At 43.8% G+C, this 20,434-nt stretch overlaps 1 protein-coding gene across 10 annotated transcripts in view; it reads left to right on the forward strand.

Annotated features, from left to right (window-relative positions):
- Nucleotides 1–20,434, forward strand: part of HDAC4 (histone deacetylase 4) — a 186,954-nt gene that overhangs the window by 118,470 nt on the left and 48,050 nt on the right. For 8 of the 10 annotated variants that reach the window (XM_015867781.2, XM_015867780.2, XM_015867786.2 and 5 more), the window contains 6 exons: nt 2,423–2,535; nt 6,199–6,315; nt 6,397–6,595; nt 10,022–10,251; nt 18,482–18,739; nt 20,089–20,275. In XM_015867781.2, coding sequence (XP_015723267.1) covers nt 2,423–2,535; nt 6,199–6,315; nt 6,397–6,595; nt 10,022–10,251; nt 18,482–18,739; nt 20,089–20,275 — 1,104 coding nt within the window. The remainder of the gene's footprint in view (nt 1–2,422; nt 2,536–6,198; nt 6,316–6,396; nt 6,596–10,021; nt 10,252–18,481; nt 18,740–20,088; nt 20,276–20,434) is intronic. The other 2 variants (XM_015867787.2, XM_015867788.2) reach the window with 1 other exon arrangement.

Below are 20,434 nucleotides of genomic sequence, written 5' to 3' on the forward strand. Positions count from 1 at the left end.
CTAGTGGGTGATGCAGGTGTGCACCAGCAACGCAGGTCCTCAGGTACCCACCTGCAGAGACAGCACTGCCAACATAATGACCCCTCTTTTTGAGCTACATTTAATATATATGTAGGCAGATAAAGATATGCCACAGGACTACTGTTTTTTTTTCCTTGAGCATTTCTCTGATCTTCAGCAACTGGGGGTTGAGCAATAAATTGTCTCCAAGGTGATTCTCCCAATATCCATGGGGAGGCCATAACTCGTGGCTCTCTTTCTCCAGCAGTAAATGCTGTACAACCCTGGGATGTGTTTGGCCTTGGGAAGATTGCCATTTTTCCTTGTTAAGTAATTATGTTCCAATTTTATTTTAAGGCCTTTTTATTTAATACATATAGCTGGTATTTTGGACTAGATATTTACAGTTCCTTGTTGAAAAATAGTATTCTTCTGGGAGTGAAATTTGTAAGGAGGGCTCTGAGTAAACTGATTTGGATAGATCACCATAAAGTTAATACTTAGCACCATCTAGGGATGCCTCTGTGTAAGTACCACTGTGTGACTGCTTTCTCTTTCGTCTGGTTTTTAAGGCATGTTATCATGACTCACCCAAACTCCAAGTGAGCTCTCCTTAGGTTTCAGGAGTTCCTGGGGCAGCTGTGTGCTGCTCTGTGTCTGTGCCTCTCAGCTTGGAAAGGAAATGGATTTCAAGAGCTATGTATAATTTATATCAGATCTGAAAACTGAATTTACCTCTCTCTTCATATCTCGCTATACGTCACGTGGCTTTTAGGATAAATCACGCCCCAGTGTCTAACTGTGTGATCCAAATAATGCCTTCAGAGACAGCAGTGGAAGCTCCTGCTTCTCTCTGGGCACAGGCCTGGTTCTGGAAGGCAGCCTGGAATCTACCTAGAGAAATATCAGAGCAAAGCTGAGCAGAGCTGTGCTTGGTGCTGGCTCTGGATGCACAGGTGTGACTGAAGAGGGTTCAAATGTCTGCTGGAGCAGTTATGGTGAGAGCAGACTTTGGATTGTAACATAACTTTTAACAGTCCCTCCGCAAGGATAAGAAATCACTTTTAATCCATCCTCATAGAGTCAAAGTTGGAATGTAGTAGTTTGCCTACCATCTAGGTAGCATACATGAAACCTACTGTTGGTAATGATGCGGTGCCAATAAAAACCCCACCAAAAGGCTGTTCTGCATGCAGTCAGAATGCTTTAATGCTTTTTCATAGAGAAGTTCAGGGTCAGGTTCTCATTTTGGGTTTACTCACTGCTGAGTTCTTGATAATGAGGAAGCCTGCTAAATGCCGAGAGAAAAGAAAAAGGCAAGCAGACGTCTCTGATAAGCTGTTGGAGGTCCTTGCAGTGATCAAAATAGCAATATATACAGAATAATAGCCACTAAAAGTAGTTAAGAAATCCTCCAAGTTGAGTTGGCTTTTATTTCTCCTGGGGCATCCTGGAGCAGTTATGAGACTGCTGCAGCCTGAAGCCTTGCAGCTGCTGGGAGATTCTTCTGATGTTGGGCAAATCCTGTGCCTGAGGGTGAAGGAAAGCTCAGAAAAAAAATAAGTGTTTTAATGTTATTTACTTTTAAGAAAAAACAAAAGGAGAAACACTGGAATCTGTGCCATGCACAGGGTGGGAGAGCTGAGGAGGGAAGTTTGCTGGCTGTTGTGATTCCATATGCTGCTTTTGTTTGTTGTTATTTCTCCATAATTAATGGTGAGGCTTTGATTTCAAGCTGGCCATCTCTGTGTTTCTGGCTGACGAGTTCACAGGGAGTGTGTTGATAAAACATAGCAAGGTGAGAGGATTTGCTGCAAGTCCTGGTGATAACAGAATTATCCAGGGGCATCAGTTCTGCTTTGGGTCTTCCAATGAGAAAGTGGTTTGTTCTCAGAGTGGAAAAGACTTGCAAAAAAAAAAAAAAGAAGGCAATATCCTGAAGTGGGTTTAGTCTCTCTTGGATGCAGTGGGGTTTCACCTGACTTACTGTGATATGTCCATGCTGAAATGGTTCCCTTTGAGACAAGTGCGTAGTCCAGCACAAGGAGTTGGGTTGGGACTGTAGGCAAATGAAGTTTAAAGAAACGCTGTGGAAAAATGATGCAGAACAATCTGACATGACTGCAGTTTGGCCTCTGAAAGCTTTCCATGTCTTCTGTCATCTTCCAATTGTATTTAAGGTCATTAATACTCTTTTAAAGAGAAATCCCCTTGAGAAGAATACACAAACAAGGTAAGTAGGTGCTTGGAGAGGCCGTTTGAAAGCGCGTATCGGTGTTTTAAGTGCCCTGTGAAAATGTAAGGAGGAGATAGGGAGAAGGGTTGCCTTCCTCCAAAACAAAACTCGAGGGATTGTTATCTGTCTAAATATCATCTCAGAGATTGCTTGTCACGCTAAAAGTTGGTTTTGGATGTGTTTTAGACTCTGCATGCAACAGTGCTCCTGGATCTGGTCCCAGCTCTCCAAACAACAGCTCCAATAACATAAGCGCTGAGAATGGAATTACAGGATCAGTCACGAGTATTCAAGCAGAGGTACAGAGCCCTTCCTTTCTCTGAGTTTAACACTTGGGTTTCTAATCAGATCACACAGAGGTTGAGGCGTTGGGGCACACAGGCGGGTGTGTGGCACGCTGCAAACCCCAGATCATGACTTGGAGCAGACCTGGGGAATTACCTCTCGGGCTGGGCTGACAGTATGCATTACCTGTTTATTAAATCCAGTTTGTACCAGCTCAGGAGCTGCTTGTGGTAACTCATGCTGGTTTTATTGTGAGTGGAGAGTAAAAATAGAGTGATTTGACAAGGTAAAACATGAAGATCATTTCCTGGTCAAGCAGGAGCGTTGTAATATATTGGGCATCTGTTCTCATATATTGTATATAGGGTGAACTCACACACAGTAGGTTACTATGAGTATGGCCAAAGCAGAACTGGATTAAACAGATTTAACTTTTTCCTCCCTGTTTAGGGTTGAAAGCGTGTTCCCAGTTACCATGTGCTGAGGTTTGCAATCCCATAGGCTTCCACTGTCACTTGAGGCATCTGCTATGGCTGTCAGGGCAGGGCATTGGGCTGGGTAGATTCAACACAGCACTGTGTTCAGTGTTACTGAAGCCCACCTCTTCCTAAAGGCATATTATGGAGCGTAGGCTATGTTAACTGGCCCTCAGTACAAGCCTTAGAAATCCAGGGTGGCATTGTCACATCACCGGGGCTGTGGGGTTGTTGGTTGGGTTTGCAGAACTGAAGGCTGGCTGGAGTGCAGGCACTTCTGGGTATATAGCTGTTCTCCCCAGGAGGATGAACGCTCACCTACCAGCTTTGCTGATGCAAGAGCTGTCAGTCTTATCTATACTTAGCAAACTTCAAGCCTCTGAGCTTCAAAGGCCACCACCTTCCCTTTGCCTCTTTTTGCAGCTGTATTACAGTGGCTAATTCACAGCAACACCTCTGCATGTGGGGAAGGAAGCACCTTGAGCTAAACTTATAGAAAGAACAACACATCACATACCATTTTCTTATATAAAAATCAGGAAGAAAATGTAGTTGTGATCTCCCTGAAGAGAATGCTTGGAGTGTTTTTACCTTTTCCTATTTTTGGGGGGAAATAATGAATATATAACGTACAAATGATTGTGCAGTATTAATGTTAAAGGTGTCCAGGACTGCATAAAGTATATTGGATCGCTGCCATCATAGAACAGAATAGAGTATAAATCACTGTGTGATGGCAAGCAGGACGTCGATAACCCATCGCACAAATTGTTCTCCCAGCATTTCAGGCCTGGTGGAATGGCTTAGCTAAATGTCCAAGTTCCTTGCATCAGTCTAGGGGGAAAATGGCTCTGCGTTTTGTGTAGCATGAAAGTAGCTGATCCTTTTGCCTGGAGAGGTTTATTTGGGAAGAACTACATGTGGCAAGATTTTGGTTTCTTTTGAATCCTCTTTGGTGCAAGAAGTATTACCTAGCAGCCCAGCAGCTTAAGATTTCTTTGATACCAGTTGACTAGGCTCGCATTACGTTCCCACATTTGTGTAGAATATTGATTGAAATGCCTCTGAAACATCAGTGTTGGCAACTTTCTGTTTTATGCTTACCTTTACTTTCTAGTTTTAAGTGAGCAATGTGTCCTTCTGCTTGTTAGTTTGCTCGCTCACCTCTTTAACCATTCCAGGTGTGTTGGAATGTGGTGTTGGACTTCATCGCTGAAGTTCAAGTGCTTGCCTTCCCAATAGAAAGACTTGAGCTCACTGCCTCCTTTAAAATAGACAATGCCTATTTTTAAACAATGTTTTTTAGGTCTGAAAGTTTTTTTCTGCCTTGGAAAGGTATGTGAGATTCATTGCCATTGCAGGCTGTTAGCTGCCTTTGAAAAGTACTCGATCACAGGGGAAAATTGTGCATGCTGAAATTGCTCTCTTCTGTGCAATTCTAACAGTGTTTGTGTACAATCCAGTGATGGGATTTGTGTATTTAAAGCGATGATAATGCTGCTAAATATCTTACGCTTGTAGTGTTTTTCTCATCATTGTTTTTGAAACGAATCCCCAGGAGATGTTTTGAGGCACAACTCCACTTTACCGATGGTTCAAAGAGAAAATGGATGTTGGTTGATTTCGTTTACGGTATCAGTAAAATATTTCATTACTCTGCTGGCAATAACTATCTTGCTCTCAATGTGGCGTGATAACATTTTGTGTTATTTAAATTAAAGGAAAATTGCCAGTAGTGTTCAGAATTACTAGGAAAGAGGAGTGTGTGGGTATGCACAATCATACGCCCATAGCAGGTACCATTCAGCAGCAAAATGCTCTTTTCCAATTTCCTCCTTTGTGGCAGCAAATTTGTAACCGAGATCTTAAAAGCAGATTTACTGTTTAATATATTTCCCATAAGCTTGACTGACGTTAATGAAGGCACAATAAGACAAAGGGAAATAAAAAATTCACTCCGCAGATGAAATTTCGCACGGTATTGTATGAAAGTTAAGCAGCTTTGCTTGATGTATGGAATTCAGACCTGGTTGGGTGCTGGGACCACGAGCTGCAGGTCATAAGGGTCCTGTAAGGGTTACTCATGCAGTCATGGGCAGGTTTGCTCTTCTTCCACGGGCATCACTAACTCGCAGCTCATAGAGTTGGGCTCTCCTGTTAGAGACATCAACTGGCCCACCAGGTTTGCTGTGAACCAAGGAGGCGGGATTGCTTCTGAAGGTTGCTGTGCATTATTTGAGGTTGCTGTGCATTATTTTTTTTTCAGTATTTTTTCTTATTTTACTGCCCTTTTTTCCCTCACCCCAGTGGTTGCTGTAGTGATGTTACCACGTTACACCTTTTGAGGGGAAAAACAGGTTTTTGTTACCCAGAGTTGGCCGAGTCTTGCAATCAAGGAAGTAACCTGCCAAGTCCCATTTCCTCACATAACTGTTTAGGTCTGAAATGTACAAATCCATTATCCAGTTCTCTTTTGCTATGGGAATAATGTGTGTCATTGATACATACTAGATTAACCATTATCACTTTCTTATCCACAGCAGCAACAGAGTTAAAACAGTAGATATTCCATAGCAAATCTTCCTGAAATCTAAGCGCTGTTTGATTTAAGTTGTTTATTTAAGCTGCTTTTTTAAGTTTTACTGAAGGTGATTTAAGTGAATGGAACACTTCTTTCTTAATAGAAAAATCAGGCACTTTAAAATAATGTAATTTTTATAATGGGCTTTCTACCAAGTATTTCAAATCAATCTCATTTTGTAATTAGGTGTTTTTACTTAAGTGCTCCTGCTTTAAATGGCCACAAGGTAATTCAGTAAATCTTACATTTCAGCCTGAAAATCGGGGAATGGCAACATAAAAAGGCCCTTTGATGAAATTTCGAAGTCTGATTTCAGCTAAAGCATGCTGGTAAATAGGGTAAATTGTCTGTGATTTGCTAAAGAAAACAACCACTGCAGTAATGCCTTTCTTATTGTTATGGTAATCTGTTTTTGCTTTAAAAGGGCAAACGCTATGGAAAGAGAAGTAAGGCTGGGTCTTGAAGCACAGCTTACCTCCCTCTTTCAGTATTCCCAATGTCAGAAGTGAAGTTTCCTGCTCTGTACTCTCCTGCTGGGCCCTCACAAGCGCTGAGCAGCGTCCTCCCTCTCTGATGGGTGGTGCAGTCTCACTGGGACAGCGTTTTCCTTTTCTTTGCAGACCAGCCTGGCTCACCGACTGGTGAATCGCGAAGGCTCCGTAACGCAGCTTCCACTCTACACGTCTCCTTCTTTGCCCAACATCACACTAGGACTGCCTGCCACCGGCCCTTCCAGTGTAAGTGATGGGGAACATGGGCTTTGAATTGGTGCTTGATTTCTCCTTTAACCCACACTGACATCACCTGGGTGTTTGCAGGGAGGATCCGCGCAGCAGGATGCTGAGAGACTTGCTATCCCAGCCTTGCAGCAGCGGATCTCTTTATTTCCTGGCACCCACCTCACTCCCTACTTGAGCACTACAGCGTTGGAAAGAGATGGGGGAACCACACACAACCCTCTTCTGCAGCACATGGTCTTACTGGAGCAGCCAACTGCACAAACTCCCTTAGTCACAGGTGAGCACATGGTAGATAATGTGCAAAGCCTGACATGCAGTACCTTGAACATTATCAATGTGTTTCGTAGGTTTAACTTACACATTTGTAGGCTCTCCAATGTATATGATGGGTAGTTTCCAGCTAGAGTAGCCACATCATCCATAGGCAGGAGGAAGATGCCTTGTCATTTTGACAGAATGAAATTAAATAGCGTGTACTTTCAGGCTTACGCTTTTCTTCTGCATGCAACAATTTAAAGAGTATCTTTGGAGTTCTGGCCACTGTAAATAGGCAACAAAAATGTTGTGTCTTGTGATTGCCCTTCCTGTTGATCACTGATGGTTTCTGTTCCAGGTAAAACAGAAGCATGCATTTAGAAAATCACAGATTAAAATACTGGCTTTTTATGGTTATTACAAATAGCAAAAATGTGGCAAAACCAACTGTGTTCCACCAGATTGTATTTGTTTGTATATGTTACATTTGCAGCATGTTAATTGCTTTGAATCACTCCCTGTGTCATGTTTTCAGAATTAAGTACCTGTGGGAAGGCGTATTACTATAAATAGAATTGATTCAAAGCAATATTTCCTAGCAGGCCGCGTTTCTGTTTTACAGTGTGTAGTACCGGGACTCAAAGGATGTTCTGCTTAAGTTGCAGACCTGTTGATTTTTTATTGTTTTCATTCCATTTCTAACGGAAAATATCTTGAGCACAGGCTGCCCAAAGAAGCTGTGGCTGCCCCATCTATGGCAGTGCTTAAGGCCAGGCTGGATGGGGCTTTGGGCAGCCTGGTCTGCTTGAAGATGTCCCTGCCCATAGCAGGGGTTGGGACTGGGTGTGCTATAAAGGTCCATTCCAAGACAAAAGATTCTGTTCTATTCTCTGAAATTACTGAGAGATGTTGATTGCTGAAACATTACAGCACTGCGTTTGGATCGTGTCTGGTTTTCAGTTTGAATTCCAGGAATGTACGTGGGGTTGTGATAAGCACGTACATGTGGAGAATCTGAGGCACAGAAGTGCGATGTTTAACCAGCACTCTCAGAGATTCCCTGAGCCTTGATGTAGTTTTCCTTTGCATTCTGTCACTGTTGTTGTGACGTGATGCTGTGCCCAGCATCATGGCAGGTCTCTTCACCAGTTGTTCTTTGTCTGGGGGCTGCTGATGAAAAGTCATTGCAAAAGACTTTTTCTCTCACTGTAACACCAAAACTTTTCTCCTTTTGTGCAGGTATTTGCATTAAAGAGCTCTTAGGGAGTGCTGTTCTGTTTCCTATCCCACCTCTCTCAAAGCTTCCATCTGTTTACAGTCTATTATGTGTATTCCTTCTGGTCCACCTGCAGTGTGTGGTGTTTTTAGAGCAAGTACAACTTGTAACAAACTGACACTGAGGAGAAATAGTCACTATACAGCAGAGCAACAGCAAGAAGCACACACTCCAGATGCAGCAACTGAAACAGAGCAAGCTAACACATGGTCTCGAAAGCCCTAAATGGACTGTCTGCCAGAATACAGTTAGTACTTACAACTTCCTCAGAAGCATAGTGGAGTTATTAGTATTCTGTTGGTAGCCTTCAGCTGTGGAGATAGTCTCCTGACTACTGCAAAATTAATCCAGCACGCAGCATGCTGGCTCCATGCAGTTAGACGTGGGGATTTGGGAAGCAAAGAGTCCCTGCTGGTCGGTGGTGTGCTGATTTTATGAGTTCGGTGCTCATTTTGCAAATCTAATTTCTGGATTTTATCTGGAGCGTGATAAGTGGTTCACCTTGAGTAGAAAGTGGTAATAGAATCTAGGCAGTGCAATTGCATCCCCCACTAGAGCAGAGCTACATAGATCTGGCATTGCTCCTGCTCCAGATTACTCTGGATCTGGTTGACATGTATATGCCAAGCAGGACCAGTGTGCCTTGCTTGGATACCTTTGCAAGGAGGATTCTGGTCATTCACTTGGAGACAAGTAGTCTTCCAAGATGTCCTCTAGAGACATGTAGGATCCCTTCCTCAACCGTCTAACTTGGACTTTGCATATACGCACACACATAGTTATAAAATAAGATATTCTTTTCAATGATTCTCTTCAGAAGAGCAAAGGGTTAACTGGCCCAACAAAAGAGGCCTCTAAACGAATTGGTTTCCTCCATGTAGGGCAGTTCTGTAAATTAACGGGACAAGGAGGCATTGTCCTGGGCCAGGAGCTTGCAGGTGTTTCTGAACTGCTTCATTCAGCTGGCTGCAGACTTTTGTGCAGCTTTGCTCTTTTTTTTCTACCCCTCCAAGCCTAGAACCAAGTCTCATTTTTTTGCATGTTACTATTTGAACAGTTTTTACTGTTCTGTACAATGAGGTACTTTCTTCCCCAGAAGTATGTGCAGCCTTATCCACACTGGGGAGGCGATCATTCACTCTAGTTATGACTTTCAGTCCCAGGGTGTAGCTTGCAAAGGCTTACCCTGAGCTACTCCACCCTTGGGTTTGGCTTTGTGTTGCATGTGTTTTCACATCCCAGCTTTCTAAGAAGCACGTAAAGGTATAAGAGAGCAGAGCAAGAACTGGCTTACCAAGAACAGCTGAAAAAAAGACAGTTCTTGCAGATATACCCTTAGAAGAGCTCGGGTAGGTTTCACATGGTAGTCATCCAGGAGACATCCAAATTGCCCAGGGGTGAATGAGTAACCCATGACATCCCAGAGTAGCCTTGTGTTTTAGTGAAGTTATTAGCGTGAATATGCAGGACAGTGGTGGAAATCTTTTTAATGCTTTATCCTCTAAATTACCTTGTTTCTAAAGAAATAATGAAAACTTATGGCTCTCAAATTCCTGAAGTGCGTTCATGTGTTTCCAAAGCAAACATGGTCAGCAGTTTATCGCATGAATGTCTTCATCCTTAGTCATTTCTACAGAGCAGTTATAGCACAGCCGAGGGCTTCCCTTCATGATCTAGTAAGAGAACCAGCTCCATCATCAGCCGTCGTCCTTCAGCACGTCTGAGAACATCCTGTAAGGTAGAGCTGCTGCGTGCTGCAGGGCAGCAGCAAGGGCTGATGTTGTCCTCGAAATGAAGCTGGAATTATTTGCTGCATCAAGGCAAGTCATTAGACTTCAGCTTCTCCTCAAAGCCACCACTGTGCATCTAATTGATGTCATCCACTGAGTGACGGAAGGGTCCATAAAATATTGCTGAATTTAAGGATGAAATATCGTCTAGGGTTGCTAAGTAAAGCAGACAAGCAGAGAATTTAAAAGTGTTATTCCATCCAGTGGTCATTAATTGTTATCTGTTCTCTTTTAAGGATACCGCAGCTGTAAGTGGTGAGGTGGCTGGTTTTAACGTTATAAATCGTTGTCACCATCAGCGTTACTCAACAGCCGTTTTCTCCCTTCCTTTCTTCTTCCTTTTTTTTCTTCTCTGCTGTTTTTTCCTCCATATTATCTTCAGACTGGTATCTTTCAGGACTGCCCCTCCACGCACAGTCTCTGGTTGGTGGAGAACGGGTCTCCCCTTCAATACACAAACTCCGGCAGCATCGCCCACTGGGGCGCACGCAGTCTGCTCCCCTTCCCCAGAACGCCCAGGCCCTCCAGCAGTTAGTGATCCAGCAGCAGCACCAGCAGTTCTTGGAGAAACACAAACAGCAATTCCAGCAACAGCAACTGCACATCAACAAGGTAGGCACAACACTTTTAAAGGCTCTCTTCCTCATATGGCATCGACTCCAGCAGAAGCCAGTGCTTTGATGGTTTCTTGTGTTGTAACGTATGTGGTGTCTGACTCCGTAACCAATTGGCCTGCATCCTTGAGCCTCTTTTTCGTGATATCGTGGCATCCCAATGTTATGGCTAAAGCTCAAACAAAGCTGCTCTAGGGTGATTGCTCAGGCATGGATGTAAAAAGGTAAAGTCTGTGTTGGTGTTTCAGCCCATCAGAAGGTAAAGCTAGCTTTCTAAGGGTGAGATCCAATGACCAGAGCTGTGCCAGCTGGCCCCAACTGAGATATTGTCAGAAGACAAAGTCCGTTGATTGACTTATATAGTGGTAAAAAGCTTCAAGGAAAAGGGGAAATACTTCATAAGCAGTGTGATATTTTTTCTGGCTCTTTTGTTGGTGTTGTAAGTCATGGCTTTCTTTACAAAACAAGCCCACAGGTAGGGTTATGGCTCAGGAGGACAAGTCAGACAGTGGACATATACCTTCTGGGGCTGCTGCAGTTTAATTTATGGTGGAGACTTCTCCATATATTTTCACTGTTCTGTCGTATGAGAAGACGGAACTACTGAGAGCTGGGTGAAAAAAAAAAAAAGAAATAGCAGAAAACAAGTTTCCAGTGAGGAGAAAGCGACGATTTAAAGAAAGTCCCCCTGCCCCCCAAAGTGCTGTTTACGGACTGGAGTTGAGGGCAGGATAGTTACACAAGCTGCTGACGTCAATGGTGTACTTCTGGATGGTGGCCATTGTGCACTGCCTGTGCCAGCCCTGGGCTCGGCTTGGCCCTGCACACCGGGCTGCTGGGAGCTGCTGTCGCTGGAGACGTTTTCCTTCCCTCCCTCCTGGCATGCTCCGTGCAGCAAACGTTAAGGCTCGGGGCGCTAGGTAGGGTTTCTTTGTTAGGAAGTCCATTTCGGTTCAGTGGTTTGTTTGTTTTAGTTTTCCAGGATTTCCATTGCCAGCACTTGGAAGTGTCCATAGGCTCGTTGTGACGTACCTCCCCGGCTCAGTCAGCCTTTCACTCAGACCTCCCAGAAGCTACAGAGCGTGCCGTTCGAGAAGCCTGAATTTCAGCTTTGTTAGCCTGGGGGATGCAGCACATCTACAGGGGGAGCGTAGTTAAAACCCATCACACGGGCAGTTTCCGTGTGTTTGATTTATATGAGCAATGAGTTGAAAGCATTTCGGTGCTCGCTCTGTATGTGTGTGGCAAATTTATCCCGTGGGACAGCATCCAAGTGCTGACACGGAAGAAGACTTTTCCCAGACACATGGATATTTTAAGGCCCTTGTGTGCAGGAGCGTGAGGGCACAACTAAAAATAATGTAATAGATTGCTGCTTTTTAATTATTAGCAGAACCGACAGCGCTGTCTGTTCGGGATGGGTTTATATTTCCTGTAAATAATGTGAGACTGTTTGCAATAGTTTGTGATTTTTTTTAAGGTTTTGGACTTAAACTTTCCCTGTTTGGTGTCTACATTGGATTAGATTTTAGCTAAAACAAGTCTTGTTGTTTCCAAAGGGGCAGCTAAGGAAAATAGGTAGTTCTGCTCCCAGTTAGTAAGAATAATCACCCAGGGGATTCTGCTGTAAAGCCTTGGTGCCTGAGGCTATGGAGCAGTAACCTGGAATATGACAAGTGGGTGGAGGATGAGGGCTGCACACCCAGTGTTCGTGTTGTTAACCTGGTGGGGACATTTGTGTTTGCTTTGAGGAGGGAAAATAAAGCACATGTATCACCCCCAAATAACACCGTTCCCTTAAAAATGGAGACAAGTGGAGGGCAGACAAGAGCAACAAGGGATTGCTGGAAGGGCTGCTGCAGAACTGGCTTTCCCTAGTGCTGCAGAGCCCTGTGCTCTGCCTGAGCTGCTTGTTGAGTGGCATGGAGCAGCTCCACTCCTTTCCCTCAGCTAAGTCACTGTGAGTTTGAGTCCAATAACATCTGCAGGGCCCTTGTGTGCTCCAGTGATGGTTGTGCCCCCAATCCATATAAAAGTTCAGCAGCTCCTTCTTCAGAGTCAGGGGTTGGTCCAGCAAAGAAGATTCTGGATGAGATATTGGATGACTCCTTGTTAACTGAGCTCTGTGCAACCTTTGATCGGAATGAGGCACGAGCCCTGGAACAGTAAATACTAAAGAAGCCTGAAAAAAAAGCAAAAAAAGCAATATATTAACGCAGGTGCACTGGAGAAATGACCTTAAATTGCACTAGCAACACAAGCTATGTTTAACATTCAGACATTCACTGGGAATATTTGTGGGTTTTTTTTCATGGTCGGAGGAGCTTTGCCGGGGGTGAGGGTTTGTTGTTTTGCTGTGTAGTAAATACATAACACCGGTCCTGGCATCATTTCACCATCAGTAACAGTTATTTCTCTGAGGGCCTCGGTGTCTTTTAAGGTGCAGATGTTAGTCTTTTTTATGCGAGATGGAGAATCAGTGTGATGCTTGTGGATCTCTATGTCAGTGCAGGTTGGCATGAGGAAGCCTGGAGAAGTAGGACAGTGTTCTCTGGGTGTTTTAAGTTAAAAGAATAGCTTTGCAGCGTGATGGGTCTTGAAGCAGCCATTCCCTTTCTGAAGAGAAATATGCAAGTGAGATTTCTATAAATCCTGTGCCAAAAGACTCAACTTTTTACCTTTCTATAGTGAAGATGAGTGTTCTGGCGTTAGTCCACTGAGTGTATAATTCACGAAGTCTTCACAGATCAGATAATCTCGCTTTTAGTTCTGAATTGTGCTGTTAAGCAGATTAACACAGAGCTTCTGTGGTCAAATTATGGTTCTCCTGGGTAAACCCCATTTTTAGCACACTGGAAAGGGCAGTGTTTCTCCAGCTGTGGCGTATATATGGCAATGTATATATGCCAGACTACAGTGCCTTGACTTGTCTGTGGTGCAGCAGCATTGGGTGGATACGTTTTTACTAACACCTAGAATTTAACCTTGCTATTTCCTGATTTTTTCTTATTTGGAACATATTGGCTGTTTAGCCTCAAGTGACTTCTGGAGTTCTTTTTCATATATAATGTTCAATTTGTACTATTGGAAAAAATATGCTGTAGATTGTATTGCACAACGTTCAGTGGGGCTGTTTCCATTGGAAGTCTAAGGGAAACCTGTTTTGGAGTAGTCCTTACTCACTCACCATTCAAATAACTTCCCCCTGCACTCTCTTCTCTTTACTTTTGGGCTGATGGATTAAGTAACAAGGAGTTTTCATCTTCTTCAAGACGCGTGCCTGTTGCTACATACATGCTATTAAGGGGTTTTGCCAGGAGCCATTGTTCTGTGGGTTGTTGTTACAAAGCTTGGCCATATGTAGACACACCTGGTACAATCAAGTCCATAATTCCAATTGTCTGGAATAAGGGAAGGAAAAAAACATCTTCTACTGATGCCTAAGAATTTTCTTCTCATTCTCCTTCCTATTCCCCCCCAAGACAGTCCCTTTCATTTGGTTCATTGCAGCTCAGTCATCCCCTCTCACTTAGGCACAGAGGCAAGAAGGCTCATGGTCCTTCCAGCAGGTAGGCTGCTTCCAGCAGTTGGCGTTCTTGCTGTCTCATCACTTGAAGGGGAGAGGAGAAGAAAACAGAGAAATCTTTATTGGCTTCAGCTGCTTCATAAAGTTCTGTCAGCTGCCCACATCACAGCCTGTGCCCAGTGCTGCCTCTCCTCATTGTTCCTTATCATCTCTTGTTTCTCTTTAGCCTATAAAAATAAAAAACTAGACTTCCCCATTCTTGAAGGGGATGCCTCATGTGGGAAGAGTCAGCCTTGATAGCCAGAAGAGGAGGGCTTGTGTTGCTGTTTCTAAGTGGTTAATTCAAGCCCTCAGCAATATATTTTCTCCTCCAAAATCTCACCCGTGTGCAGGATGCCTTCTGCCTCCCTGCTGGTGCTTCCCTTTTCCTTGAGCATCCCTACCAGTAGTCATTCCACTGCCTCTCAGTTTTCAATTCTTAGCTATATCCTTAACTCAAGTAACATTTTTCTTTTGCTTAGGATGCTTATAAGCTGAGCCCTTATTGTCACTTCATCTTCTCCTTTTCCTCATTTTCACCAGAGCTGCCTCTCTGGTTCTCCAGAGTTGTTCTTTCTTTCCAGAGTGTCCTCTTTCATCTACAGAGGAAGGAAAGGGAGGTTTCATCTTCTCTATTTCTCTGCACAGTTGATGTTAGCAGTGAAGAAGAGTAGTGTCCCAGCTGATAACATCCACTGTTTATCCCCATTACCCAGACAGGGAGGCTGCTTCATCCCACTGGATACGCTTTGTGCTTCCAAGCACAGAAGTGGGCTTGTTCTCAACAGCAGTGTCGTTCTGATCTGCCTTTCAGCATCTTCCTATCTTTGCAAGTTTGGCCAACTCTACTTATCTAGCAGAGTGGAACAGGCTTTTGGCACGGTGTCAAGCATGGTCTATTTAAGCTTGATCTACCTGTAGATTACTCTGAATGAGCTGTATGCAACTGTAAGAGTTTATCCTGAAGTTAAAAGGTGTGTGTGGTGCTTTCAGCCCCCAGCCCATGTCCTTTGCACACCAGTCTGTCCAGCAGCCATGAGTATTCTGAAGGACATGATTGATGTGTTCCCCTCAGCGATTCATTCTACTTCTATACTTTTCAGTAACTACAATGAGGAGAAACACTGGAGAAGCAGCAGGTTCCTTTGGTGCACTCAGAAATTGGAAGAGATCTTGAGATGTTCAAGTTTTACCTACAGTCGTGCCCCACTGTGTCAGCCTCTTGTTTCTGAAGGAGCCTTTTATTTGCCTAGGACGAGAAATTTCTCTGTTACTGCTTGTCTTCTAGGGGTAAGATTCAGAGGTACACATTTTAATCAGGGATTTCCGATAGAAAGCTTTGCTATAGAGTCCCATTGAAAGACTTCATCTCTGCACCCACTTCCCAAGGAGCTCTTCGTCTGCCTTTCAGAGTCAGAAAAGATATCAAGAAGCAGTAGATACAGAACTGTGTAGTAGATACAACAGGTGCCAACTGAAATTCTACGAACAAAGAACAGAGCCCCTTTTAGTTAGAAACAGTTGTCCAAGACAGAGAGGCAATGCCTTTCACTGTGTTTTATGGTGGCACTGTGCGATTGCCAGAGGTGACGGTGTTTAAAAATAGAGGAATAACCTCATTACAAAAGGATACGAAAGAGCTAAGTAGGGGAAGGGGTTATTTATGGTTCACTGTGTAATTGTTTACTATTTAAGATAGATTTGGGACCATTTTAAATGCTCTCTTAACTTTATATTTGTTCCCATTAGATTACAGCTTTCCTTAAATTAACATCTTGGTTTTAACATGAGCATGTGTTCATAGAATTAGGAAAAAAGGAGGATTTTCAAGTCATTTTTAGTCATTGTATGGACCTGGGATGCACAGCATTATGTGAAATCTGCTCATAGCAGTGCTTTCTTTGCTTAATTGGGTTGCAACAGCCAGAACAAGTGACATACCAACAGGTTCAGTTTATACCAGGACAGCAAACAGGATGTTTGAAATGACCTTGTCATGGGCCACTTGATCTTTCAGCCTGCATTGTGGCATTTTACAATGTGCTTTCCATTAAATTATTATGTATTAATGGAATTTGAATAATTTTAAGCTTGTAGGGAATTATGCTGCTTCTCATTTCCTCTAGGTTTGACAATGACATTGTAAGTTATTTTTACCAGCAGTTGCTCACCTTGCGTAGTTCAGAAGTTGAAAAGGTATCAAGTTCAAAGCCTGAGAGCTGCGATCCAAGCAGAAAAAAAAGTCAATGGTGATTTATGGTGATTAAATTACCTTTAAACCAGATTATATTCATCAAGCCTCGGTGAGCTTAAAGAAAACTGATTGAAGAGCTACCTTTAGCTTCATGTGGTTTAGCTATGCATTGTGCATAAACAGTCATGGAACTGGAGAGATGAAGGCTTGGGGGGAAGAACCCACAAAAATCCTTAAGAAGTTATGATCACAAAGCAATTTAGATTTGCAGGCTCCTCTTGCAATCGTCTGCTCCAAGCAGGGTCAGTTAGAATAGCTCGCTGAAGACCACATCCAATTTGCAGCATCTCCAAGGATGGAGACCTCCACATCCTTTCTGGGCAGTCTGTTGCAGTGTTTGACCACATTCACAGTAAAAAAATAAAATTAAGAGTTCTCTAGTGTTCAAAAGAAAATTCATTTTGCTTTAGTTTCTATCCAGTGCCTCTTATTCTGTCATCTGTGAGTGAAACACACCAGGCTTGATAGGCCTGTCTAGTTTCAATACTGCCTAAGCCTGATCTTTGTCAACTGGTTTCTTTGCTCCAAGACTTCCCTACTGGTCTCAGGAGTGGAGGCCATTCTTAGAGGTTAGGAAGGCATTGAGTATTGTGCCCTTTTCCATGTGACCAGGTCCCTTGTTCTCTTTGGAAGTGGACCCACATGTTCCCTTATCTTCCTTTTGCCTGTTTCCCATCGTATCCCTGGCCAGATTTAATGCCAGATCAACTTTGGGTTTCCTAGCATCATCCTTGCAAGATCATATAGCAGCACTCTTCTTTCCTTGTGGGTCAGCTATCCTGCTTCCACCTCTTATATGCTGCCTGTTTGATTCAAGTTCAGGTAGGAGATCTCTGCTCATCCATGCTGGCCTCCTGCTGCCTTTGCCATAGCCATGGAGCTATTCTGAGCAAGTATCTGAAGAGGCTAAAGTCTATTCTTCTGAAATTCAGGGCTATGGTCCAGTTCTTTGCCATGTTTCCTACTCTTTTGGGTCTTGAGTTCCACCATGGTGTCATGTTCCTCCAGCACTTTGAAGTAGCCCTTGCCTACTTCTATCTAATCAGGAAGTCTTCAGCAGCCTACCTATTTCATAAGCACCCATCTTGGTTTGCCTGCTTATCTTGACCAGCTCTGGGTACACACCAAGATGCAGAACTCCATGCGTTCCTGCTTTTTTTCTCATTGTAAAGGGCCCTTTCCTTCTGTTCCCTAAATGTCCAGCATCCTTCCATCTCTTCCAAGCAGCTATTGACTCTCATAGAGGACCTTGTGGAAGCTCACTCTTGCCAGCAGCAGCTGTGCAACCAGTTATTGACCAGTACAAGATTATTGGCTAGGATGGATGGACTGCACCCACCATATGCACTGGGGGTTCAGCTGAACCCTACAGGGTCTTACCTTAAGCTAAGCAGTATAAGGCCCTTCTGCTTATTATGCTTCTTTCAGGAGCTGAGAGATACAAAACTCAGCAATCTGCAAGTGCTATTAAGTTCTAGCCCTGCATCCTCATCCTTACAGTGCACCAATGATAAGGGAAGTTCTGAACCCCAGTTCTGAGACACCCTCTGTTGTAGTTATAAACAGTTTCTTGTTGTCCTTAGTGTGATACTTTCAGGCGATTAATCCTTAATGTGGCTTTTTTATGCCTAAATCTTCTTTGAATAGATTTGCTGAAGTTATATGGCAAAGCTTCTCTTCTTACATTTAGGGAGAAAGGCTTATTTTCAGATTTGAGTCACTGATCTTCAAAGAGTGAGTTACTTTTAAGTAGTCACTCCTGCATGTGTTCAATAACTGTGTTTTGATTTAGCTTTATTAGATTTAAAATCAATATTGCTTTTCATACCAATGACCTAATCCCTATTAAAGCTCTGCCCTGACAAGCTTTCAAAGTTCAGCCTTTTTTTTTTATAAGCTTATGAAACGAGTACAGTCTGAACTGTTTAAAAGAAAGGACATTAATCTATTTACCTTTGCTAGGTTTAAAAATAGTACACATACATTTTTGCTCCAAATAAAAGTCATGAGCGCTTTGGGACCAGAATTTCACCTCATTGATCTATTTGCAAAAGGCTTAAAGCCTGTTGAATTACAGTGAAAATTACATTGTTCCCTCTGTTTTAGCAGGCACGTTTGGAGAAGCTCGCTACCTCTTGTTAGGAAGGTCTGGTTAGAATGATGCTCTTCTTGCAGTTGGTTTCTGTAAAGGTGCTGTAAGTTTAGTGTCTTCAGGATGTAGTATTTCCTTGATAGCACTTAATGTTGAGACTAAACTGACCTTTCTGTTGTTTTAGACCTTGTTTATAATGTAGGAGCTGTAGGTCATGATCTCTCTTTTCATGAAGCTGGCTTTTTCAGGAGAGCACAGTCAACTTGACCTGCAGTGAGTTAAATGTTACTATCAATTAACCTCCTGGATGTTTACAGATAATATCAAAACCCAATGAGCCAGCTCGCCAGCATGAAAGCCACCCGGAGGAGACAGAAGAAGAGCTTCGAGAACACCAAGCCCTTTTGGAGGAGCCATACAGCGACAGAGTCTCAAGCCAAAAGGATGTCCCAGGGCTGGCTAATGTGGTGCAGGTAAAGCAAGAACCCATCGAGAGCGATGAGGAGGAAGTTGAGCCGCAGCAGGAGCTGGAGTCTGGGCAGAGGCAGGCTGAGCAGGAGCTGCTTTTCCGCCAGGTAAGCTCCTGTAGTTGAGTTGTTTAATGGCATCTGGAGGGACAGGTTCAATCTATGTATGATGTGGATGAAAGTCAAGATGATAACCAGCCTCACCTCACAGATACTTACATCTGCTAGGAGTGGGTGTCAGAAATTACTGCTGGTTACAACTGACCCTAAAAAATAGCTTCAAGATTTTCCCAGCCTTTGAACGGTGGGTTGTAATCATCATATTGGGACCAAGCTTCCCTTTTGGTGTAGAGAATGGAAAGGTTAGTGCTAAATTAGTTGGACATATGTGGCTTGTGCTTGCAGACATGTCCCTAAGAGTAGCTGCATGCAGACTACAGAAGGACAGGACTTGATGTTTGTAAGAGGACAGAGGGAGGTGTGAAAAAGCCTTGCAAGAAAGCAGTGCAATTGTTTTACAAAGTAAATCCTCATATTATCACAGCGACCATCTGGGACTTGGCTTTTTGTGACTACCCTCAACATCTTCTGAGCACTGAATACTAGCAGAGAACGCGCTCATGCAAGGCATCCTAGCAGAGGAGTTTGTTTTGTAACTCTTACATTCTAGAACAAATTAACAACTGCAGAGAAGGGCTGGATAAGGGTTGGAGTGTCAAAGGGGTTTTTTTGGAGGGGATTCCTTCTTCAGCAATGCAAATCCCTGGCATCACAGGTTTGCTCCATTTTGATGGGAAAGACCAGAGGCACTAAATCCAGTAACCATGTAGCGTAGCCTTACCTCCCAATTACATGGCAGTCTCCCAGAAAACACTGTTTGTGGTAGCATTAATGAGTGAGAAAGTTACAATTCTCTGGAGGGACCTGAAGTGCTGAGCTTGTCTTTGCAGCCCTTCGTGCCTGACTGTATCTTGAGCCTCGTGTAACCCCTGCACAGCCCTTGCAGCCAAAAACAGATTGCTGAAGCACTGCCAGCGTGTTGCTCTCAGAGTAAATCCACAGCCCTTGGCTAGGGAAGGCAGACTGGTGCCAAGCTTGCTGTTGCAATGTCTGAATCAGGTGCAAATTGCTTGCTCCGCATAGACATTTGCATTGTGCTGCTTGCTGCTGTCTCCCTGGCACTGCGGGGCTGGCTTGTGGGCCCCACATGTCACTGCCTGCAGCTCAGAGACATCTCCAGTCCCAAATTGAGGAGCACTGTCTTCATAACGATGCTGCCTTGAGGGGTTGATACCACTGCCAACCGTGCTTGTGCAAAGCAATTTCCTAGATTTATGCAATCACATGTAGGCCTCATTTCTCTAGTAAGAATAAATAAACATGATGTGAGACATGCTGCCGATGCCGGACCTTTTGTGAGGCTACCTTTGGTAGCTACCTGCTTCTCTTCCCCACAGCAAGCCCTCCTGTTGGAGCAGCAGCGCATTCACCAGCTGAGAAACTACCAGGCATCGCTGGAGGCAGCTGGCATGCCCGTCTCCTTTGGAGGCCATCGGCCCCTGTCCCGTGCACAGTCCTCACCCGCCTCGGCTACCTTCCCTATGTCCGTACAGGAGCCACCCACTAAGCCAAGGTTCACTACAGGTAATGTTGGAGGGCACTGGAAACCAATCAGTGGGGCTTTGATTGCTGTTCTGCTTCACGTTGTGTTTTTCTGCCCCATGTCCCTGCAAGGCCGTCTGTCTAAGGGCTGAGTCTCAGCTGTCTGTGGGCTCCATAATATCCTGTTGTCTTTGAGGATGT

The sequence above is a fragment of the Coturnix japonica genome, chromosome 7, assembly GCF_001577835.2.
Source record: "Coturnix japonica isolate 7356 chromosome 7, Coturnix japonica 2.1, whole genome shotgun sequence".
Taxonomy (NCBI): Eukaryota; Metazoa; Chordata; class Aves; order Galliformes; family Phasianidae; genus Coturnix; species Coturnix japonica.